The sequence below is a fragment of the Hakea prostrata genome, chromosome 9, assembly GCF_041222555.1.
Source record: "Hakea prostrata isolate BN-2017 chromosome 9, UWA_Hpros_2, whole genome shotgun sequence".
Classification (NCBI taxonomy): Eukaryota; Viridiplantae; Streptophyta; class Magnoliopsida; order Proteales; family Proteaceae; genus Hakea; species Hakea prostrata.
Window position 1 is genome coordinate 32,582 of NC_142608.1, and position 26,479 is coordinate 59,060.

Sequence of the window (26,479 nt, forward strand, 5' to 3'; positions counted from 1 at the left end):
TAAGGCTCATTACACCGTTAGATTGTAACTAATCTGATGGCCCATATTAGAACATAAGTTGGGTATTACTCAAATACCTCAACAATAAGTTGGGTATAACTTGAGTACCTCAACATAAGTTGAGTATGATTCAAATACTTCAACACAAGTAACACGATTTCCATATGTATAACTTAGTAAACCCTCCCCCACCCCCAACTGCTGGAAAAGCTTAAAACACAAATCGACTATTTAATTATTTTTCAGAAAAAGTCAACTGTTTATATTATTATGTTGGATTACTGTTAATTGTGGAGTATAAATTCTTTCTTTCACTGGCATTATGGTCACTTAATAGTTTACCAAAATTAAATTAAATAAAAAAAATTAAAAAAAAAAAAAAAACTGTTTTTGAAATGGATTTCACATTAATCATCCTGAATGGGCAAACCCTTCCTCATAGCTCTTGAAAGTTTTTTTAGCCATCAAAACTCAACACCTTACGATGGAAACTCCAGAGTGGACAGAAATCCTGTTGTCCATCTTGAATAAGAAACTGAATCTGGTTCAATGCTTCTTCGTTCTCATCATCTCCCTAACAGAAAGGCTTGAACTGTTTTCTGGACAGAGATTGAGAACCAGATTGAACTGTTTTCTGGACAGAGATTGAACTGTTCTCATCATCTCCCTAACAAAAGCAAGACAGCAAAAAGGAAAAGAGGAAACCCTGAGAACCCCCTCAGCTGGTTCTCTACAGCATAGCCGGATTGCTTCCTCTTTCCCCTTTTGCTGCTGGTGGAATGATTTCCCTTAAAACAATTCTCCTGTGGATTACATATAAATTGTTGTGACCGCACCATGGATGGACTCTGGAACCGGATCTCACAAAATCATCCTGATCAGAACTCTTGGTAGTTTTATTAGCCATCAGAACTTAACAAACTTCTTTTCCTTCTTTTCTTTTCTTTTCTTTTCCTTTTTTCCCCATTGGGTGGTGCAGGTGGAAACTCAATTACCTCAGCAAATAAAAGATTCATTAATAGAAAGAAATCCATTCTCCATCTTACAATTGAAAAACAGAAAGAGTGGATTAAATATCCCATTACCATCTTCAAGCCGAAAAGCTAAATTTAATATAGGATGACTAATTGAACCCTAAATTTGAAAATAGTACTGAAGATAATATAGAAACAGTGGTGGCTGAGGTAAATTTTGTTAAGAATAAAATAATATAATTAGTGATATTTATAGATTGTAAAGGTAAGTTTACTTATTGATTGTTAAAGAATCTGAGAAAAGCCAAACCCTAGGAAAACCCTAATGGAGACGTTTTCGGAAGGTAACCCGGCGACGGAAGTTTTCCCTGAAGAACTTGATCAGATGCAAAGGAGCAACAAGAAAATTAAACGAGGGCGATCGCTTCTCGAAGGGGAGACTCCTGAGATGGTGACTAGGCGAACCTACGTCGATACGGTTAAAGAAAGGCGAAGATTTTTCAAAAGCAGTGAAGGAACAATGGCGGATGAAGATGGTTACGATAGCGAGGGATTTAGCGCAGATTGCTATTCGGATTGGGAAACTGATAATGAAGAAGAGGAAGTGCTTACAACTGCGGATGATCCGTTCTGCCCAAACATCACCTTATCAAAGAAGGAAAAGGAAGACCTCCGAGAGCCATGGAACCAATCTGTTATAATCAAACTGTTAGGAAGGCATTTGGGTTATATCTTCCTATCCAACCGACTGAAACTCTGTGGAAACCTACGGAATCATGGGACTTAATTGACATAGGTTATGATTACTTCATAGCAAAATTTGGATCCAAGGAAGACTACAAAAGAGTATTATCTGAAGGGCCTTGGATAATTCCGGACCACTACTTGTCAGTGAGAAGGTGGGAACCAGAATTCAACCCAGCGATAGAAGAAGTCAAAAAATTAGTCGTATGGATTCGATTCCCAGACGTTCCCAGTGAATACTTTAACAATATTTTCCTTACAAAATTAGGTGGAAGAATTGGAAAATTGATTAAAATCGATGCAACCACTACAAAGGCTATGAGAGGAAAGTTTGCAAGAGTTTGTGTAGAAATTGATCTGAACAAGCCACTCCTATCTAAATTCAGGCGAAAAGGAAGAGTTCATTAGATATTGTATGAATCTCTCCATTTTTTATGCTTCAGTTGTGGAAAGTTTGGCCACTAGAAAGAACAATGCCCTGATGCTGAAGCTGTAGAACAAAATGAGAAGAGAAAGAATGACGGAGATCATGCACTAGAGGTTGATGGTAGCGATGAATCTAGGAAACGAAATGCACCATCGAACACATATGGGCCTTGGATGCGAGTGCAAAAACCCAAATATAAAAAGAGAGATGGTGGAGGGGGTGCTGTCGGATTCAGGGACGTTGGCAGGAACATGAGGGTGAATCAACAGAGCGATGGTGAAATTAATTCGAGTTTCCAGGCGAAAGGGTCGCAGTTTGCTACTTTAGGAATGGAAAGAGAAAATGACGTGTGGGAAGGGAATGCTAATACAAACAGGGGGGCACTGGTAACACCAACGCAACAAAACACTCAACCCCTACAGCAAACCCATTTAGTACATAAAAAATAGGGTGATGTAGAGGATTGGATGGTGTATACAGAGGATTTTGGTCAAACCAGGGAAGCATCGGTGGTTCTAGAGACTCCAAGGAGTCAAATGCAAAATAATTATGAGCTCCCAATAGATGTGCAAATACCCAATAGAGAATCACCCAATATCCAAACATGGAGCTTCAACAGGCGGTTACTCTACAGGGCGATAATGGTGGAGCTGGAATTATAAATCCTACGTCGTTTGAAGGAAGAACTAACAGGATGGAGCCTAGGAAAAGTAACCCGTCCGAAGAAGGAAGAATTGAGAAATCATGGAAAATCGCCTGACCCCCTAGTTGGAAGTGGAAAATCGACGTTTCAAGATGAGAAGGAGGATTTTCTGATGGCTGTTTTAGACCTTGATGCAAATGCGATGATGATCGATAGGGAGGTAACTCTCTCTCTTTAATTTGTTTTATGAAGATTTTTGTTTGGAACTGTAGAGGTGCAGGTAACAAATCCTTCACCTCTGCAATTAAGCATTATAGAAATATATATAGTCTAGATTGTATTGTTATCTTGGAACCATGGATTAGTGGTGAAAAGGTTGCGAGTCATATAGAATCTAAGGGGGATTGCAAGTTACAAGAGTGATGCCGTTGGTCTCTCTGGGGGGATTTGGTGCATTTTCTTGAATGAGGAGTTCAAACCATCATTGATGCAAGAGCATAAACAATATCTCCTATTTGACATAGTTGATAATAGGAAAAACAAATGGCTTTTGTACTGCTGATTATGCAAATCCGAATGAAGCAATCAGAAAAGTTATGTGGGAAGATCTAGTTGTGGCTGAAAGAAATTATGTAGGACCTTGGATGGTGGCATGTGATTTTAATGTCATACTAAATAGTTCTGAATCTAAAGGGGGAGTGGAGGTTTCCAAGAGAAAGTGTGAGAATTTTAGAATTGCCCTTGATAGGTGCGGTTTGTTTGACATGGGCTACACATGAACCAAATACACTTGGCGAGGTCCTAAGTAGGAAGGAAGACGAAGACTATTCAGAAGACTTGATAGAGGAGTTTGTAATGTTGACTGGAGAGTGCTCTTTCATGATGCAATAGTTCTTGTGGTGCCGGGTATCAAATCAGATCATCACCCCTTGATTATAGATCTCAACAAAAAAGAAAAACGATGCTTTACAAAGCCTTTTAGATTTGAGGCAATGTGGACTACTCATGAGGACTTTTCGCAGGTGGTAAAGGACAGTTGGAAGGCTACTGGAGCGATTCCTGAAGCCTTATCACGAATGCAAGATAATCTGAGAGAATGGAAAATTACCAAGTTTGGTAATATAAAAGCAAAAAAAAAAAAAAAAAAAAGATTGCATGCTCGCCTTGGAGGTATTCAAAAGAAAATGGCTGATGGGAACTATAATCCTTTCCTTATTAATTTAGAGAAAAACCTCAGAAGGGGACTGAAGATGGTGTTGGTGTTGGATAGAGAAGAAATCTTGTGGGCCCAATAGTCAAGAAAAATGTGGATGCTAGAAGGAGACAAAAATACCAAAATTCTTTCACACCTATACAATCATCCGAAGAAGGCGAAATAAAATAGAGGAGCTGCAAACGAGAGAATGGGGATCTTATTAGTGATCCAAAAAATCTAAAAGAGCATGTTACAAGCTTTTTCATCAATTTATGAAGATGAAGATAAGAGGAACGGAGATGAAAACAAACGGTGAAGAAAAAAGGGAAAAGTGGGAGAAAGCAGGAGAGGATGGGAGGTGGAGCTATGTGAATATGGTTAAAGAATAAGGAGAAGAACAAAAAATGAAAAATCAAGGTGGAAAGACCAAAAGGAAAAAGGAGCCAAAAAAAGGAAAAAGGTTGAAGAAAGGATTTCCAAGAGAGAAAGGAAAAGAGAAAATCAAGAAGAAGAGAACAAGCATAAGTGATTAGAAAAAGAGATGGGAAGGAGCCAAGGTGGAACCCAAATAAATAGTAGAATAACAGGATGTATTACCTTCAGTTTAAGTATCTATGGAACGGTGAAGAGACATTCAAACCAGAGAGGAATTAGGGGATCCTTTATCACCACATCCCACGTGCATTGAAAGATAGCTCATGTATTCAAGATGGGGATAATAGGTGGAAACCAAAAAGTGGGAAGATGGTCCAAATGATCCACCAATGTTTGAGATGATGTTATACTCAAGCAGAAAAATTGAAAAAATAGGGGGACGATATGGAAGCGCATCAAAGTAAGATCCCAAAAACAAGAATCTTCTCAAAAAATACAAAAGAGAGCAGCAAAAGAAAAGAAGTGAATAGAAACGAAGATATGGTTGGACCTGGAGTTCAAAGTTGGAATGGAAGGATTAAGAAGGAGAATTATAAGAAAATATTGGAGAAAGTTAAGAAACCAGGAAGGTAAGTATCTTTCAGGTTGAAGAGTACAAAAGAGTAGAATCCATAGAGAGACCCCTAGGAAAATGAAGTGGAAAAGGAGCTTTGTGTGGAGACAGAGTAAAAACCATCTACGTTTGGAGATGTTAGAAACGAAGGAGATAGGCGTTAGGTTTTAGAAATTGGTGAAAAATGAAGCATTTTTGATAAAATTAGTATGGGATTTTATGAATCAAGAAAACATGTGGAGACAATTTTGAAAGCTAAATATGGAGGTGATCAAAAAAGAAAGGTTTGACGCAGACCCCCCATTGGAAGGATGAGTATGATGGTTAAATGGTTCAAAAAAATTGCAAAATGGTAGGTAATGGGAAAAAATTTCTGAAGAATAATTGGATGAACAGGGAAATGCCTTCTAGATTAAGAGGGTAAAATTCAAAAGATATGATGAAAGAAAAAACTACAATAGTTGATGACAATATGAATGGGATGGGATGTAGATCTCCTTCATGGAAAAGACACAAAAGAACATCCAACACCAAAGGAGGAGGAAGGGTGTGAGAGCGGAACCACCAATGGGCTTTTCCATTAAAATAGGACAGATGCTTGAGCGGAGAAGGAGTCTAATGAATCCAATATTCAATGAAAACTATTGGAAGAAACTATGAACTCAAGATGCCAAACAAAATTGTAATTTCTGTGGATTCTCAGAAAGGCGCAAATGTTAGATTAAGAAAAATGAAGCTTAATCTCGATCATGAATCGTTATGCGAATCGGAGAGTACACTTCACATTTTTAGAGATTGTTCATTTGCTCTTGGCATTTGGAATAGATTACTGCCGAAGTTAATGCAAACATGGTTCTTTAGGAGTAATCAAAAGGATAGCTAACGTCAATATATGGGAAAAAGTCAAGGTTGGTACAAGATTGGGGATAAAGTTCAGTTGTGTGGTATATAAAATTTGGTGCTGGAGAAATAGAGAAAGCCATGAAGAAACTCAGAAGAAAGGAGAGTTGTTTAGACCTCTTCAAAAGTTAATCGATGTGGGAACGAATAGAGGGAAACAAAAAAAAATGCCTAGAAGTGCTAGTGAATGGATTAAGAGGAAGGACGGTCAAAATAAATGTGGATGCATCATTATGCAAAGGAGAATAGACGATAGGAGGGAAGAACAGAAGGGCTCCTTGGAGGATTCATGAAGAGAAAATGAAGATGAATATTGTAGGCAATCTATGAAGGAATAACGGCACACGAGAAGAATTTCATGCCTTTATATGTGGAATCGGACTCTCTCAAGCTATTGATCGTTAAAGCCTAATGCAAGAATACAAGGGAAAGTAGCAAGAGTGGTGCATGCAATAAAGGAAAAGTGGGAAGCTATGAAGGAATAGATTCCAACATGCGACGGGAGTCCAACACGCGCGATTGGATCATGAAGAGAGACTTCTTTAGAGGAACCTTCGCGATTCTTTTTGGATCCACCCCAAGAATTGTAGGAGATCCTACTGGCATATAAGATTTGCATGCTTGAGTAGTTTTCTTTTTCAGGGTTGACCCCGTTTATTTATTACCAAAAAAAAAAAAAAAAAAAGGTAAGTTTACCCAAGTACATGCAGGTAGACTTAACCTTAACATCCCTCCTCAAATTAGCCGAGATATGAGATCCAGTTTGCACCATAATGCAAAAAACTCACCTCATGGAAGTGGTTTAGTAAATAAACCACTTGGTATTAATCTTCATTCCCTATTTTGACCAAATTAAGTGACAGTGGGTTTAAAGGCCTTCTTGGTATTAATCTTCACTCCCTATTTGTCTATCTAAAAAAAATGAGCACAAGATTTTTTTTTTATTAGATATGAAAATTAGTTTGTTAAGTTTTGTCTAAAATAAATTAAGAAATAAAAAATATGTTTGGTATGCCAAAATGAAAAATTGATAAAGAATCGTAATGGTTTGGAAATGAGGAAAAAGGCGAAACAATAGGGTTTTCACAGAAAGAATATATGCATACTATTATACTCTTAATTTGCAATTAGGTTTTAAGTTACTTTTATAGAAATGAATAGAATGAAGTTTCACTACACAATTGAGGGCTTTTGCCACGGAAAATTCCTGTATCAAAGAAGTTGAAACTGTTGCAAATACTTTGACCGGACAGTAAATTACCATCGGTTAGAAAGCCGTCGTAAAGCTTAGCGACAGAGAACGGTAACAATTTGTGCTTTTTTCCTTCGCCACGATACCTAATTACCATAGCAAATATTAAGTATATGCTACTGGACTATTGCAGCAAATAATTAACTATATGTTACGGTTTTTAGTTTCCCTAGCAGTAGTTTAATACTACAGGCAATCACTTTCGTAGCATTAGTCATGCTAAATGGGTTCCATGAGACTTCTTATCTTTCACTATGAAATTTTTCTACAATCGTATAATTTTTTTTTTAATAAAAAAAAGTTATAGATACATTAAAGATTCTTATTACCAGAAAAGGAAAATGTACTTTTAACTGTAATTTTCCCATTGTTAGGTTTCAAACTTTTACCATTCCAATGAATTAATTAAAAGAAGATCTAAAAGCAGTTGGATGTGCGTATGTACGTTTAGATGTGTCGCATAAAACAACATCAAAAGCTTCTTGTTTTTCCTCCTTTTACAGCCTGAGAAAGCACTAACCAGATACCAATTTTAGATGCTTTTATTCTATAACTCATGCCACTCAACTGCTTGCTTTTAAAATATAAATTACAAACTATATCCTTAATCAATAGATAATGTCTCCTCAATTTCTGGTACCTTAATTTCAGTTCCAGATTTAAGCTTCCCAGAATAAATTGTTGAGGTATCTGAGTCATACTCAAATAAGCTTGAGGTATTTGAATTATACCCAATGTATGTTCTAATATAGGCCATTAGATCAGTGACGATCTAACGGTGTAGTGGGCTTTAGTAGGAGAGTCCAACTAACCATAGAACCTAGTGGTGGTCTATAAATACTGTTGGAAGCAACGGTCTAAGTATTCCAATCTAAATACTCAAGGTGTAATGCTTAAGCAACCTTGTGTAAACCCTAACCCAACATAAATCTCATCTCGCAAACTCCCCACCGATCATGATCTTCCCGATTGCCATGTTCATAGTGTCTGTGATGTAAATATTTTCCTTATCATCCACTGTAATTCCCTTCAGATGATTTAAACTTTCTTCTCTGGGCTTCCCATCCACATGTCCAGAGTAACTTCAGATGATCCAAACAACAAGTTTTGACTTGCTATTTGAAAATTTCCATGCATTTACAGCCCAAAATGATACATACACTACCTCTATTGGATTACTTAACAAAGCTCATACTAGGAAGTTCAATAAGTTGTATAACTCCATCTTGGCAGTTAATAGTCAAGAAGTGTTTGTGAAATTAAAAATAACCACAAGCGCACGGTATCGTGTAGCTAATGGGTTGATCTCAAGGAGATATGCAACTTTAGAATTAACCTCTTAATGATAATGTGAGAGTATAATGATTCGAAGATTTAACTTATTAATTAAAATAAACGAGCGGTCCTAATCCATACATCTAATGCAATCAAATTGAGACGAAAAATAAAGCAAGCATAACCAACACATAATTAATAAAAGGCAGAAAAAGTGCGAACAATAAATAAATAAAAATAAAAGGGAAGTGATCCGAGTGTGAGCTTTGGATCTAGGGAAGGGGAGTATAATTATAATGACTTTGACCATGGACCCTTTGCCAAGCTACTCCACCGATCGGGGAATGGATATTAGAGAAAAAAAATTGCAGAAAATAAATAATCAAAGCAATAGAAGGAAGGGAAACCTTAACCAAAGAGAGGCAAGACTGTAGGCATCTTTGATCAAGGACCCAGGGAAAGGGGAGAACAATAAATAAATGCTAAAAGTAAATTGCAGAAAGTAAATAACAAAGCAATATAAGGAAATGAAAACCTTAACCAAAGAGAGGTATGACTGCAGGCATCTTTGATCAAGGACCCAGGGGAAGGGAGAACAATAAATAAATGCTGAATGTAAATCCTAAATTAAGAATATGGAGGGGTAGATAGAAGCGGGAATGGAGGGGGGGAGAGAAGATTATTGAATAATGTTACTTACTTGCATCTTTGAACTTCAAATAATGAAAAAGAATTGAACAAACAATTCGAATCTCAACCAACCCTAACAACCAGATCTAGATCTAGAATGATCTAGATCTGCAATTGCTAGACCTAGAGAAAAACGAATCCTCAAACTTAAAACTTGAACTTGAACTTGAAATTGCATTACATAGAAAAATTAAACCTAAATATTCAATCTAGAAATTAGAATCTAACAAAAGTAATCAAGGAAAACTAAAGAAAGCCTAAACAAAATAAAGAGAAAAGAAAGAGTGCTTCTACTAAGCTCTAAAACACGTTCTCCCTTGATGGAGTATGCTCTCTTTTTATAGATTTTACATTGGATAGGAATTTGACAGAATTTGAATCAAACTCGGAGTTCCTATCTAACTTAATCAATTAGGGTTTTGGTGTACTAATCGGATTTGCTTAGAGAGATCAAATGCACAATTCCACCGTTGGAAGCCGTGAAGCTCTCCTCCAAAAATCAGCTCCATCGGACACCGGATGACCATTCGATGAAGGGCATGATCGAAATTGAACAGAGACATTCAAAACGGGATTTTTCCCTCTTCTTTCTCTGAATATAATTCTAGATTTTTTCTCTTTTTCTTTCTTTAATCAAATCCAAAATAAGAAATAAGATATTGAAGTATGCAAGGACTCTTTTCTCCATTTGGACTCTCTCAATAATATCTCTGTAGATTTGATTGATAATTTATAATCTTAGCCATAGATCAAATTTGTCTTCTTTATCTCTTAAATATTTCGGAGTTGGCCCATAATCACACCTCTAGCCCATCATTCTCCAGATCAGGCCCATTTTTGCATTTGAAAATTTGAATGGACCTCTTGACATGTAAAATTGCATGATTCATACCCAAAACTCCAAATATTTGCTTAAATCTTGAAAAGTCCTAAAATCTGCAAAAACAACATAAAACCCAAGGTAGCTACACTCTAAGTGTGTAAAATGCATGCTTTATGCCCTAAGATTTCACACATAAATATGCTCATCAAGAAAATGAAACTCAACAGTAAAGTGTTTTATGTTTTGGTTGTTTAAGAATATCATAGAAATCCAAGTCAGACTAGAAGTTTAAGAGATGAAATTAAAAACAGCTATGCCATAGAATTTGAGCAACAAACGAAATTCAGATAATGCGAGTTGGGGTTTGTTTTAAAAGAATCACGGCATGTCATGAAATGCAAATAAGATGTATAGAACAAATAAGAAAAAGGCTAATTAGTTTTAAGCAACAATGAATTAAGTTTGTCTCCATTTCTCAATGACACTCAAGGACCCACTTGGGGGTATGGTGAAGAAAGCAGAGACAATGTGGATTCTATCTAAGAAACTTACCAGTCTTCTTGGTTGCTTTGAGTAACCATAGCCATTTAAGAAGAGTAGAGAAATCATCATAAAGACAATCCCAGTAACAATTCCTAGCATAAATAATTAAAGAATCAAAAAAGATAATAGGAAGAAAGATCGAATCTCACTGAACCTAAAAGAGCAGGGGCAGCAGCTGAAGCAGATGAAAGACATCCAAACAGAACCAAGAACGTGAGACCCAAAAGAACCCCATTCATCCCCATTATTCTCTTAAACTGAAAAACCCACAAGGAGAAAGAAAAACCCAATTCAAATGCTCAATCTAAAGCTCTGCTTCACTCTCAGAAACCGTTTAAGCTCAACTTGGCTTAGTAAGAACCAAAAACAATATAGATAATGCGATTCTTCCCCATTACTTCCATAAACTGAACCACCCACAAAGAGAAAGAAAACTGTGTTTTTTTTTTTTATTAAAATCTATATTAAGTTCCAAAATTAGTTTTTACATTTTTATTTTAATTGTTTTTAAAAGCTGCTGTTGATGCAACATGTTTCCCAGAATGTTCATCACATCCTAAATAGGGACTACTTGAGGCGCCTCTGGAGGAGGATTTCTGCTAGGAGGAGGAATTTCTACTCTTAGGACTTCAGTTCCAGTGCTTCCAATAGGTATTTCAACACGGTTCTGATCTTCTCCACCATCTTCACCTCCTTGACCATTAAGTATAGCGTGATTCCTTAACTGAACCATTTTGCGAAAAGAAGTCCAGAAATTCACAACACTGTATGATCAAGTCCGGAAAAAGATTATTCAAACGAAAAAAACACCACAACAAGGCCAACACTCATAAACAGAGGCATCATTAAGCATAAAGTCCAAAAAGAATCAAAACAAGGCCAAAAATCAAATTTTCTGTGCAACAGCAACTGGGCCGGTCGCTTGAGTCAATCGACCGCCCCCAAAATTCGCGTGACAAAAATGCTACAAATTTGGTTTTGGGTCCCATTTCACTTCTACACTTCTCAAATCAATGTTTGGGCTCTGGGGATTTCATGCTTAGGATAAGGAAAGTATTTTAGAGATTCTGTTGGCTTCGGATCTACTTTCCACGCGATCTACACATGCTACACAGGTAAACATCTCACAAAACCCTTCTTTTCCATGGTTTGCATGTGAGAAACTACAATGTGTAACTATTTCTAGGTTTTCTTTGATGCAAAATGTTTCTTTTACTTCCCAAAACATGTCTAGGCATAGATCTACTGTTCACTATGCATTTTTACACTAACAGGTAGTTACTGGACACGTCCTAACTCTTATTTTGCATTCTTTTTACCTAAAAACATATTTTTCACACTAGATGGCTGCCCGCGGAGGTAGGAGAGTACCCATTCGCGGCCGAGGTCATGGTTAGGGTAGAGGTGACGCACATGACCCAGTCCATCCAGCCTACTTCAGATCACTGAAGGCACAGGAGTTGTACTTTGGCCACTTCAGTCAGCGCCTTATCTAGTATGGACGACCGGTAGTGACTTCAGAGGTAGAGCAATTCCAGATCGAGAACAGGTTTGCGGCAGTGGGCTGGAGAGGTACCTTGTTTTTGAACGAGGATGCCTATCCAAAGCTAGTCAGGTTATTCTATAGCAACTTGACCTTCCACAAAGAGCGAGTGGGAGAGCATGACACTAGGCTTGTGATAGAGAGCCGGGTGAAGACTACAAACATTCGCTTCACCACTGAGGAGCTGACTCACATCCTAGACGTGCCATACATCCACAGCGATAGGAGATGGTTTGAGCCGGGGCAGAGTCAGACGATGTCATCTTCTGGGAGGAGAGAGCTCTCATCTACTCAAGCATCATCTTACGAGAGTGCAGCGGGGTAGAGTCAGTGACTGAGCTGCTTCTCTCATGCCAGATCATCTCATGGATCATAGCACGGAACTTGCTACCTAAGGTAGGTCATCATAGTGAGATTTCACTCATGCAGGCCATGATGACTTTCTCTGTGTGCACCCGCTACCAGATAGACTTGGCATACATCATTTAGAATGCCATGGTCTATCGAGTGACACATTCGAGGGGAGCGAACCTTGGATACGGGAGACTACTGACACTGAGCTTTGAGCACTTCGGGGTCGACTTCGAGGGAGAGGAGGCTATTCCGGTCGGTCACAGATTGGTTGCTCAGATGCACTTACTGGGCGAACCAAATTCACTAGAGATGCCAGTTGAGCCGGAGGACATGGATGCAGAGGTTGAGGATGCAGATCATGCAGACTCACCGCCACCTTCTTAGTTCGAGGTAGGGGGTACATCTGGGACTTAGGACACTTCAGAGGTTGCACCACCTTGGGCTAGGGGTCTATTCACTCGGATGGACTAGTTCGAGCAGGGGCAGGCAGAGATGAGGGGCCAGATAGCAGAGTGCCTTGATATACTCCACTAGATGGGACTAGCACCATCACCACCCACCACCACAGCAATAGTAGACTTTGGCTTTTATCTTTTTATTTTTTTATTTTTTTTTTTATTCAAGACTGACCTTAGGATTTAGATATGTTTATTGTAGTTTTTATTCAGCACTATCCCTATCTTTTGTAAAGTGTAGAGCACGCTCCAAATTATTAAAGCTTTTTCTTATTAATGAAGTACAGTTATGCTTGTTGCATTTTTATTATTGTCTCTTATGCACTTTCCTTGATAATTATAATGTGAGAATATATTTCACTTGACTTATAGTAAGTTATGCGAAAGAAAATTCACTTACTTTATTAGTTTGTTTCTAACGAAAAATTTTCTATTATTCACTCTAGTTCTCTTGAGTCACTTTGGATCTATGACTCAGATTGCTCATCTTACACTTGTATTGACTAATACTGACTTCGTAAAACCATAGCTCTGATACCACTCTATCACACCCCAACCACCGGTCTCCATTACCCACCCGACAACCCGTGGGAGTGATCCGTCAAAGGATCCACGGGTCTAGTCTATTAATAATAATAAATGCAAGTAAAGACAATCATGAGCAAGAAAAGGTTCAATAATTAAATGAAAGAATTACAGGAGTCCAAATACCCCAATAAAATAATCAAGGAAAGAATAAATAATCAAAATGTAAATGAGTTCAGCGGAAGCAATTCAAAAGGTTTAAATAAGTTTCTTTCCGGTTTCTTTTTCTAAAGCTAAAAACTTGGACTCAAGTTTATCAAGATGAGGGGTTCTCCAATTCTCCTCCATACAATGAGCAAATTGCTTGGCAACCTGTATCCTCCGCCCATCAATGGTTACTATAAGCGCATTCCATGCACTCGCAGGAGCTCCCGCACAGGCTATCTCTATTTCCCATTGTCGGTGCCACATCTCTTCATAGGGGAAGGTTCCTTCATAGGAAACCTACCCATCTTCCTGCACATTTCCTCCATCTGTACAAGCTAATGAAACATAGACAAATAAAGGAATGAGTTCTGGAGAACTCAGTAAGAACAAACAATGATTCCCATCCATATGTCAAACCAATCATAAATGCATATATGATATGTATGAATGCAAAGTATGAATACCGCTAAGATCTAACCATGCAAGTCTCTAACAATTGACATGCTTTAAGGTATACACCAGCCCTCCTCTGGGTAGGTCTAGTCACTCTAATCTGGCAAGGACTGGTTACCTCTATAGGGATCCTGGGTAGAATGGAAAGTCCACACTTGGCTCTCAAACCATGGTTGCGGTTAAGTCAACACTCCCTCACCACAACCATTGGCATGAGTACTGACGCATGTCGGGGTTTCTAATCCAATGCGGGTCATAAAGGTAACATACTACATGAAGTCTAGATACATCCCCTATGGCACCAACCAACTCGGTTTAGTATCCTTCGCAACCTAGGAATGAGAACCCTCACAGACTGGCTACCGCTTTTGGACTCCATTCCATAACCCTATGGTCATCCACATATTATTGGGGCGGAAAGCTCTCATGACTCCTCATGACACCTGGTCCGTTCCTTGGACGTCCATGAGCCCAACCCTACCATTTATATGACCAACAGTGGACCATCGTCACATCACTGTCATCTCGGGTCATCCGGCTTCAATTCCCCTATCGAAAGGGTAGTAGCATGTGGCGTACCTAGCCATGCAACTATAGACTCTACCTAGGTATGTCATCCAGTAGCTGTGATTGTCACATCCACCCAGCCGGTACCCTATCTGGCATACCCGGGATGTGATCCACAACCCCAAAGATCCATAGTCCAGGGACCACACCATCCACATCGACGATAACACAATCATGAACAATCAATATTAAACTAAACAATTGATAATAATAGAATTCAGAAATGAAATACCAAAGATAATCAGAGTGCGGAAATAGATATCTTATCAGATAAAATTAAGAAGGCAGTGGGCGGAATCCACTCCTTCAACCAAGCGAAAAGTGAGGTCAAAACTAGATAATTACAAGTCTCAAGTTATAAGGGTAAATCGAAAGTTATTACAATTCTTCCAAGTTTAACAAACATAAAAGAAAGGGAATGGGCCTCTACACATAAGTCTCCTCCACAATAAATAAGTTCTCTTCAAAAATGAAGACCATAGAGATCCAACATGGCTGCTCCCAAACTATCCAAGGGCTAACCCTGATACGCCGAAGGATCTTCTTCGGTACCGTAACCGAAGTCTTCATTGTAGCTAGCCTCCGGATAGTGGTATGGGGTATCCGGGTCCGCCTCGGGGAACATACCATCAGAGTAATCACCTGTAGAGTAGTCTAGCAAAATATTGCAACAAAAAAGGAATGAGTTCAAAAGAACTCAGCAAGGTAGTTATTCCACAACACATAAGCCACATGATAACAGTAATAAAATAATGTGGATGATATGAGACATATGAATGTAATATGATTCTAACTCTAAGTATGCTGGTCATCTAGGGTAGACATGCTTTAAATCGTAGCACCATACTTCTTTAGGTAGTCTCAGTCACTCATCACCGGGGGAAATTGGGTCTTGCATCCCTCTCGGACAAATCCATGGTTGGGGGTTTCGGTCACCACTCTCTCACATCACCATTTGGCCTAAGTATTGGCGCATGTCAAGGTAAAGCCTAGCCCAATGCAAATCATCTACTTAGTCATATCATGTCAGTTTCAGATACGTCTATTCCTCCCTTCTCGGGATCCTTTCCGGTATCCTTCACACTAGAGTCACGGATATTACTCACCGGACTCATCAACCCTATTGGTCATCCACAAATAGTAGACGGGAAGCTCTCACGTCCCCCTCACGGATCATTTCACTGGTCTTGAGTGCCCGTGAGCCCAAGTCTAGCCATTTGCAACCCTACCAATAAATGGCCCCTTTCGGGTAACCGCAATGCAATTATGTCCTCTCACAGGGTGGTTACCGGTCTTGAGCGCCCACAAATCCACACTACTACCACGGGTTGTTCGGTCTCCATGCCATTCCGATTCGGGCTGATATGATAGGGACATCCTAGCCAAACACCACTAGACAATCCTATGTATGTCATCCAATAACCCGGGAAAGCGTCGATGGACATCTTCGGAGAACATCCCATACTATTCCCTCCGATGTCCAAGGAAAAAAGCACTAGTAGGGTACTCCTCAATCCCAAGTTATACTTAAGCAATCACATGCCCAAGTTCATCATATCAATTCACAAGATACAACATCATAGTAAACATTCTATTCATGACATTGACATAATTCATCATATATTGAAATTGATAATCATAATAAGACATTGAAATAAAACTAATGTAAACACAAAGCTACTGTGAAAAGACATATGTAACAAGTCTAACATGATAAGAATATGAAATAGAGACTATGTCCACTAGGTTAGGAACACCAAGTCAAAATTTCACATCCTATGTAATTATAGCGATAACTATCCTTACCTTGAGTTGGGGAAGAAGATGGTCCAAGATCACAAGCAAGTGGCCCAATTAGTCTTAAAACCCTAAACAAGCATATATGAAGGATTAGAGAAGAAATCAGAACAATCGGAGATCGAACGAATTAAAATTAGGCAAAAGTTGCTGACAGTAACTCTGTTGGTCGATACATTGGGTCGATGGTATCGACCCAAAGAGTTTCAGACAGCAAGCTTGGTTTTTGGGTTTTGGCCCAAATTTGGTCTTCCGGGTCTCAGGTCATTACAAAACTTGGGGAACAGTCTAAACACACTATAGAGACCTCAATTATCAAGGAATTAACATCATCCAATGGTCAAATTAGAAATCCCCAATTTGGCATATCAAGTTCAAGAGTTGGAAATCATGGCATTGGTTATTACTTAATACAAATTGGGGGAAAGCATAGTGGATTAGGTAGGGAATAACTTAGGAGCAATATTGAAATCATATGCAAGGTATAGATTAGGTTAATCATAGGCTTCATCTCAATTTTGGTAAATAAAGCAAGTTGGTGAGTAATAAATCATGGAAATGCATAGTTAATGATTAAGAGGTAAGTAAATCATAGCAAGATTGGGGGAAAACATTAATGTAATAGGTAAAGAAGACTCATGGCAAGGTGTTTGCAAGGTTGCACCACCTTGGCCATGGTCCCAACAGTAAAATATGAGTAAAGATGAGTGAGAAAGTGACTAGGAGAGAGAGTCATACCTTGAGAGTAGAGCAAGAGAGTGGAAGTGAGTAGTTGACAATGATTAATGGGGAAGATGCTTCACCATTACCAAGGAGGAGTTCTTGAGAGGCTTTTCCACATTCTCAGGAGTTGCAGTCATTGGAATAGGGCTCCAGCCTCGAGGAATGATTAAATAGAGTGAAGAATATTCCAGAGAATCTATAAACCTGGGTTCAGCAACACTGTTGGTCGATACATTGGGTCGATGGTATCGACCAAAACATGTTTCTGCAGAATTTTCAGAATAGTTCAGCAACTTTAGGTGTGGACTTGGAGGGCTATCGAAGGTCAAATTGCATGGGATTTTCTCCTATAGTTCACTTAAGAAGTCTAGTTTCGGGGAGTACCTTCGGATTGTGCACAGGAGTCCGTTTGATATCTCAACTGTCTCACTCTTCATCAGTACACAGATTCTAACTTAACACTGATAATGTGCTCAAGGAAGGAGCAACATCATCAATGTCCATAGACTGGAGTTCCGACACCACATCATCAACTAGTAGGGTCCATAAGTCCCTTCTACCACCACTTCGGGTCTTCGGACCTACAAACACAACAATTTCCGGGTCGGGTCAAGGTTAGGTAAAAGCTGGATTTTACAATGATAGTGCTGGAGACATCAGCGAGCATGTGTCCCATATCACAGCCCTCTGATATCCCAAGCTTGGATATCCCAATGGAATACCCCTTCCATCAAAACCACAAACCAACCAACATCAGCAAAACACATCCATGATCAACAAAGTATAAGTAAAGACAGTCCAAACAGCAAGCATATCATAAGATCAGCAGGCCGCCGCTAGTGACCACCCCAAAAATAGAGAGTTTCAATCCAAAACTCAAGCTTCTGATCATCCGATTTCAATCCGAGTTTTCAATGATCATAGTCCGAATCTCAAATCTATCACTCCCATAACCACGGGTGATACTAAACCTAACCAAAGACATCAAATTGGTTATCCAGAATCCTCCCTCTTGATTAGATCAGCCCTTTTCATGAAAGTAGGGTTTTATTTTCGGATCTGATCTCACCAAGATCATCAAAAAGGTAGACAGTGCAATAGAAGGATCAAGAACAACCAAAGGGAAACACTAATCTACTTTTATCATAGCAAGTGGTGAAGTATGAGTGAACAGGGAATCACTTACCTCAACCAGATCAACTATGAAGGACAATAGAACCTTCTGGGACTCTAATAGCACTTTAGATATGTTTCCAGCACGTCTCCACATTCGTCTAACCTCCAAAAACAGTAATTCCGAATATAATATTCGTAAAATAGGTGAGGGTTACTATTTATAGGAGTCTGGGGGCAAAATAGGGCAAAACCCCGCACCCAAGACCAGGGGGTCACTTAAGGCGATCGCTTGGTTTAATCAACCCCCACTAGCAACCGCCCCCAAGTATATTGCTATACAAGGGTGCTTTGCTCAGGGGGTTAATGTCCAAGTACAACCTAACCCTAAGGAAGACATGGGGGAGGTCTTACCTTCATTTCGGACATCTCCAGACATCACTTGCCTTCCAGAAGTCCAACTACCATGCAAGGCAGGTTCTTCATCAAGAGAATCCAGATCCATGGGTTCAGGGTATGGATCATGGACTTCTATCCGGACACTCCACAAAATACCCGACTAGACCTTCGGGTTCTCGGACCTGCAATACGGATCCTGGGTTAGAAATACGAGGGTTGTTACAATAGCAACATGCCAACCGGACTTTTGAGGATCCGACACATAAAACACCTCCTCTACTTTTGAAGCAAGGACATATGGCTCATCATTTATATTTTGTCCATTATATTTCAAGTGATTAAAATTTACAAGTGTAAACCTAAGTTAAATAATGTTCCTTCAATATCCGCAGAATATTCAAATTCTACTACTTGATTCAAAATGCTGTAATAAGTGACCGGTCTCTCTATCGGATGCTTGTCCTTTTGATTTACAAAACTACTAGTCAATGCAATTACCATGACCCCACTATTTTGAGTTTTCTTGGTAATCTCATGCACCTTACAATGAAACCTAATCCCATTAACAATATATCTCATGTAAATTCTTGCCTCAGAGTTTGGACCTTTAGTTGGATATATGATTTCTTCAGGCACCGGGATCCCATCTTGGCAAAGTTTCGGTGTCTGAAAATCAATATTAGTATACATAAGATTGGAAAGTTTTTAAGTGAATTTGCATAAAGTAAATTATAAGAATAATCACACTTACATACTCAATGAACCATTTTGGGAAGTCCCTATCATGCAAATCCATAACCTTCTTAGGATGAGCACCACAACCTTAGTGCCTCTTAATATCCTGTATGTGGAGTCTAAAAAAGAGTTATGCCATAAATATCAATTAATTACGCTCTAATATAAATTATCAAGTTTGAATAATGAAGATGTATCGCGTCGACCATGCTTAGTTTTGGTATTCATTTATTCCTTTGAAATTGACTAGCACACATTGATGTGCTTGATTCGTTTCTTTCATTTCAAGATGCAATAGTTCACACTTCACAAGCGGTTGACCCATGTTTGAAAATATTGAATTTGGGTCTTCTATGTCAAATGTAACATAATTTCTATTTGGCCAATTCAATCTCGTTTCTACTCCTTCAAAGTATCTAGAACAAATTAGTAGACTCTCTTCTGCAATATATCATTCTTCTATTGAAGCCTCTAGCTGACTATTATTGTGAACATAATCTTTAAGTCTCTTGAGGAACCTACATGAATTCATGTTTAAAATGAATTTTAATAATAAATGTCACATAATATTAACAAGGTGTATCATTAAAATGACATGTTAGAAACTAACCTTTCTATTGGATACATCGAACGATAATGTATTGGACCAGCCACACTTGCCTCTTGAGCTAAATGAATGACTAAATGCACCATTATATCAAAAAATCTTGGTGGTAAGTACGTACCTTTCAAGGTTGCACATCAAAATAGAAGCTCTTTGGTCAAGCATTTTGAAATCCTCTCCAAAACTAACTTTACTACATAAATCTTTGAAGAACTCACATAACTCGATCAATATTTTGTCAATATTATTAGGTAAAAGAAGTTTGTTGCATTATAATATGACAATCATGGCTCTTCAAATATGATATTATCTTTTTCTTGACTTAAACGTTACGTGAGATTTTACCAGCATAGCTGTCTAGCACCTTGAGACCACTTAATATAGTGCAAAACATCTCATTGTCCTCATTGGACAATGAGTAACACGTTGAACGTAAAATGACTTTATTCCTGCCTTCAATATTCTTTGGATGAAGATCAACACAAATGTTAATATCTTTTAAATCTAAACGTGCATTCATGTGATATTTTGTCTTATCTTTTGTATCCAACAATGTGTATATTATGCTATCACAAACATTCTTCTCAATATGCATAACTTCCAAATTGTGATGAATAACATTGTTTTTCCAATATGGCAAATCAAAGAATATACTCTTTTTTGTCCAATTAAGAGGGAATTCAAACTAATTCTTATCTTTTATTCTTTTCCTCTCATTATTCTCAATTTTATCCCAAATGGAGGAAACTGAGCACGCCATAGTTGTTCCAACATATCAAATCCAGAAGGTATCTTTGGTTGCACTCTATGTTCTTCATGACCGTCAAAACTTCTTTTGTCACGATGAAATTTGTGATCATGAGGAAGGAAACAACGATGGATGCTACAAATTATTAGTGATTACTGTTTTAAGTAAATACGAGGAGTTTTAAGCAAAATCAGTCATAAACGAAGTAAACATCTCCAAAGAGATCAGATAGAAACCAAGTAAGACAGAATTTGAGCACAAAGCAAAATAAACTAGTGGATTGTTAGATCTCAACGGTAAAAAAGTCATATGAGTTCTTGAAAACAGAAAAATTGAAGATTTCATTACTTGCCTGAGTAGCTTCGCAGACCGATTCAAAAAGATGAAGAGAGACTTGAAAAGGAATTCTGAAAACCTAAAAATAAAAATTCTCGCCAGTTAGGAGTTCGTAATGAAGGAACAACAAATATTCTACCCGTATGGATATAAGAGAGACCTAGCTGAAAACGGAAATGGTGGGAGGAAAAAGATGGCTTCATTACAGATCTAGTGATCTGATGCGTATGAGCTTCACAAATTCATGACCCTAGATCTACTTTCTTCTTCTTGAAGTTCAAGACTCCATAAACGAATTTCTAATTGGGATATATGGGAGAGAGATGGAATTTTGCTCTCCTTCTTCCAAATCTAGCTTCTTCTTCTTTGTTATCTCTCTGCTCTTCCTCTTCGCTGGTTCTCTCTCTGCTCTATGTGTTTAATTTCTAATCTATGATTTTAGCAATGGGCACTAAGGGAACTATGCGAGAGGTTGGGCGTTCGACACAAGAGAGGGAAGTGATTTCACGCTGGATTTCGTGAGAAGAACTTGTACCACCGAAATAAAAATCGGTGGTATAAGAAACAAGAAGGCTAGGTTGTGCAAGGGTTTAAGAAGATAACAAAGTGGGGGACTTAATATGACGGAAGTCAGGGACTATGGGACTAAGTAGAGTATTTTCCACGGAAATAGACAACCATGGTATATACTCAGCAGTTGAGCTGGGTTTGAGAGGACTATTTGCAACAGAATTCAATTTCCCACGGATTTAGCCAACCATAGTATATATTTAGACTATTTGCAATGCGATCTGAAATTCTGTAGTATATAGTATACTTAATATTATGGAATTCGCATACATAGGATCAAGTACACTATTTGCCATGGAATTTTCGTTATGTCGTATATGCTCTATTACGTACTTCAGAAGCTAGCGATTGTGGTATTCATATGCTTATTTGTGATGGGTTTTTTTTCCCCTGTGGCATATAATGGAATTAAAACTATGGACTCTAATTTCCATGATATCCATTGGTTTCTTACCACGGTTTTCCGTGTCCATGGCAGAAGTTCCGTCGCAACTGACATTTTTTCTTTTAGTGAATTTGACCCTAGAATTCATAATAGACAAAAGCTCTATTATGATTTTTCATTAAATAAGCTCAATTTTAAATGAAAAGTGCATGTAAATTAAGACACGTCAGTGGAGATCTTTTTTGATATTACACCAACTAATTTTTGGGCTAGTTAATTACGACCCAGCTTACAAAGGAATTTATTCAATCAAATAAAGTAGTAGAAACTTAAAGTAGTCTTGACAGACCAAATATATTTATCTCTGCTTTTGGGCTAGGAGGAGGGTCGAAACTCGAAAGCATTGTCATGTCATGTGTGTGGGTGCGTCAAACTTGAAACTCTATATTGCAGATGCAGCCTTAATTGCAATGGAACTCTTGACACGATGATGACCATCAGACCAATTAAGTTCCCCGAATACGTAATCTTTAGCATAACCAGGTTTCTTAGTCTTGAAGGTTACTTTGAATGTCTTCTCTTGTCCAATTGAATCAAATGTCAAGATCAACGGCTCCACCGAAACTGAAATTCCCATGGGAGGATGAATGGTAGGCTTGTATGTTGATGGGTATGATCCAACATTCTTCAACTTCCGCGTTAAAGTTACAGAACCTTTAAGGTTTGGAACTACCATGGATGGATAATTCAAGTCTAGGAGACTGATGGCAGGCTTGGGGCATTTGTATGGCACCTGTGTCTCGGTGAATATGCTGATTTGGTTTTCGTTGTAGCCAATGGCACAGAGAAAGTTCAAGAGGTCCGTAGAGTTAAGGTCATAGACCAAACCAGGATCCATGGCACGGTTTGGTTGAACATGTCCGGCTCCATAACTAAATGGGGTTGCTTTGATGTTTGACGAGTTTAGTATCGGCTCCATTGCATTATCTCTTGTGCTTGCTGCATGAACCATGTCACAAAAATGACAAAATCAACAATACAAAATAAAAGATAGAAGAAGATTAATCATTGGTCTCGCAAGCTAGGAAGCTTAAAGAGGATTAATTAATTACCGGTTGTCATGATGGCAGATCTGATGGCATAGGGGCCCCAATTAGGATAAAGTGTCTTGAGGAGGCCACAAACACCAGCCAGGTGAGGGCAAGACATTGATGTCCCGGACTCAGAGTTGAAGGAAACCCTTCTAGTGTCGTCTGGGAATCTTGAGGGAGCCCCTTGGTTCCAAGAAGCAATGATGCTCACCCCTGGTCCAGTGATGTCGGGCTTGAGAATCTCGGGTGTCAAAGTGTTGGGTCCTTGAGATGAGAATGCAGCCATTACAGGTGCTGGCTTGGTTCCAAGCTCCACGTTGACTGTTGAGATGTAACCCGTAGGTGTTTTTGTCGAATTTATGTAATTTAACAACCGAAGACCTTCTGCAAATGACAAATGCGATGCAGGTAGCAAGTGAGCGTCGGGAATCACGTCGTTCCCTGATGCTTCATCATTGAGCACTATCATTCCCACAGCCCCTGCTTTGAGTACAATTGAACCCTTTTCAATCCTTCCACTGCCACCACCTCTCATGCACGCCACTATTTTACCCTTTACCAGCGTTGGGTCTAGTGATGCTGGATTGCAAAAGAAGCCATCCTCGGGCAAAGCTTTCTTTGCTGTCGCAGATAGTCCTGTCACTAGAGGATACATCTTGCCGAAAGGCAATGAAGTTGGAGAGAGGCTTTGCCCTTTCAACTGCTCATTGTTACCAAGTTTTACGAATGACAGGAATTGGCGATCAATGGTACTGGCACCAACTGTAAACAACCATGGTGCTGTGTTAGAGACGCTACCAGGTGTTGGACCATCGTTTCCAGCTGACGCTACCACAAGTATACCATTCCTAGCTGCATGGAATGAACCAATTGCGATGCCATCTGTAAAATAATCACGTGCAGGGCTTCCTATGGAACATGAGAGAATATCAACGCCATCGTGAATGGCATCATCGAAAGCGGCTATAATGTCAGCGTCTGCGCACCCGGCCTTGAAGCATACCTTGTAGGCAGCTACACGCGCCTTTGGAGATCCTCCCTTTGAGGTGCCTTTTCCAATGCCAAGAACACTGGCATTTGTAACAAAGTTACCTCCGGCAGTCGATAAGGTATGAGTCCCATGTCCGTCATCGTCACGTGTAACTCCATCGTCCTTTTGGGTCAATGTTTTATTTTGGCCAACGACAGAGTCAATTCCTCCTTTGAAAACCTTGGCACCAATCAACTTCCTGTATATTGTAGTCATGCAAAAGGCAGCATCAATAACATTTACTATTCCATCTTGGGCTCAAGGTAAACTAAATAGTCCCCATTTTTTTTTGGCCAAGACATAATGCTGTGCATTAACCTGTTACCAACAGTGAAGATCGAAATCTCAACCATCCGTCTTGCAGGTGATTGAAAATGAGACGGATAGTCAAGAACGATATCAGCATTTTATTTGAAGGAAAACATAATGATCATCATGGAAAAGTTGGAAAAATAGAGGAAAGAGAAAGGGGGAAAGGGATCCAAGTACTTGTTGCAACGAACTCCGTTACGACCGGTGTCTGTGCAGCCTCCTTTCCACCTGGATGGAATGGGTCCGTACCCCTCATCACTGAAACTCTTGGATTCCGGCCAAACACCTTAACCACAATACAGACAAATCAAGATATATGAACGAAAGAAGATTAGAAAAACAAGAAGAAGATCTAGAAAATTTCAGAGACTGACAAGAAGAAAGTAGTTACCAGTGTCAAGGTTCCCAATGATTGTATTTTCACCAAATCTAGCCTTCTCCCATAACGATCCAGGTTGAACTGCATCATTTTTCTCCAGCCCAAGGAATTCCCAGGATCGAGTTGTGTGTAATTGGTGTAATCTATTTGGGAAGACTGAGATGACTTTGGGATGCTCTGCATGCGTGGATTGAATAATGACCACCCATTAAAATTGTAAATGATAAAAACAACATATGATCTATGCACAGTAAGTACGTACTAGCAATCTCAGCTACTTTCTCTTCTTCAAGGATCGCAGCAAAGCCATTTATATGTCTTGTGTAACAGTAAATAATCGATTCTTTCGCAGCCTGGGGACTGTAAATGGGAGGAAGGGGTATAAGTGAGAAGCTATTGTTTCAAATTTTGAAAAGAAAAGAGTGTTTAGATCCTCTACCTACATAGATGAGAAAATTTTCCAACTTACACGTTCCTATTGTTCACATGTATGCCATCTCAAAGCAAGATTTTCTTCTTTTACAAGGGTGATTTTGTTGCATTGAGGTTGGACACATGTCAATAATTCAACCGTATGAGTTGTAAAATTTCATCTCCACGTGGCCAGAGGAACCAGAATAAAAAATAGAAAGACTTAGCAGTCAAGTTCCAAAATTTTGGTTAATTTCCTACCCTCCAACATAACTTGCCAGAAACTCATAATGAGACCGTTCCGCTAGATCAAGATGATTTTGTGAGATTTCTGGACCATGTGAATGTGATCCCAAGTATACTACATAAGACTGCAACATCGAGCGAATAAAGCATATCAAAATCATATATAGTACTCAAAAACTAGAAGAAGAAGAAGCAATTGCATGCATGCCTTTTTTATAGCAAACGTGGGTCTCTGCAAGATGGAGAAAAGCAATACGAGGAGAAGGACAAGCGGAAACCTTGAGCAGTCCATTATTTAGATCGTTGTCCTATGCAGCTCTCTGCTATGGTTCATAACTTTATATAGAGGATGGTCATTACCTTGAGAAACGGATTTCACATTAATCATCCTGAATGGGCAAACCCTTCTTCATAGCTTGAAAGTTTTGTTAGCCATCAAAACTCAACTACCTTAAGATGGAAACTCCAAAGTGGACAGAAATCCTGTTGTCCATCTGAATAAGAAACTGATCTGGTTCAATGCTTCTTCGTTCCCATCATCTCCCTAACAGTAAGGCTTGAACTGTTTTCTGGACACAGATTGAACTGTTCTCATCATCTCCCTAACAAACTTTTTTTTCCTTCTTTTCTTTTCCTTTTTTCCCCGTTAGGTGGTGCAGGTGGAAACTCAATTACCTCGGCAAATAAAAGATTCAATAATAGAAAGAAATCCATTCTCCATCTTACAATAGAAAAACACAAACAAGCGGATTAAATATTCCGTTGGCATCTTCAAGCAGAAAAGCAAAATTTAATATAGGATGACTAATTGAACCCTAAATTTGAAAATAGTACTGAAGATAATATAGAAACAGTGGGGTTTGAGGTAAATTTTTCTTAAGAATAAAATAATATAATTAGTGATATTTATAGATTGTAAAGGCAAGTTTACCCAAGTACATGCGGTTTGCACCATAATGTAAAAAACTCACCTCGTGGAAGTGGTTTAGTAAATAAACCACTTGGTATTAATCTTCATTCCCTATTTTGACCAAATTAAGTT

The 26,479-nt window shown here is 38.8% G+C and overlaps 1 protein-coding gene across 1 annotated transcript; it reads right to left on the bottom strand.

Annotated features, from left to right (window-relative positions):
- Positions 1 to 22,410: 22,410 nt before the first annotated feature.
- LOC149003843 (subtilisin-like protease SBT5.4) lies at positions 22,411 to 25,729 on the bottom strand. The gene is made up of 7 exons (XM_089169027.1): positions 25,646 to 25,729; positions 25,453 to 25,562; positions 25,043 to 25,140; positions 24,793 to 24,957; positions 24,579 to 24,687; positions 23,081 to 24,288; positions 22,411 to 22,967 (listed from the first exon to the last, which is right to left on the bottom strand). Exons 1-7 carry the CDS (start codon positions 25,727 to 25,729, stop codon positions 22,411 to 22,413), a joined length of 2,331 nt encoding a protein of 776 aa, XP_089025153.1.
- Positions 25,730 to 26,479: the final 750 nt, after the last annotated feature.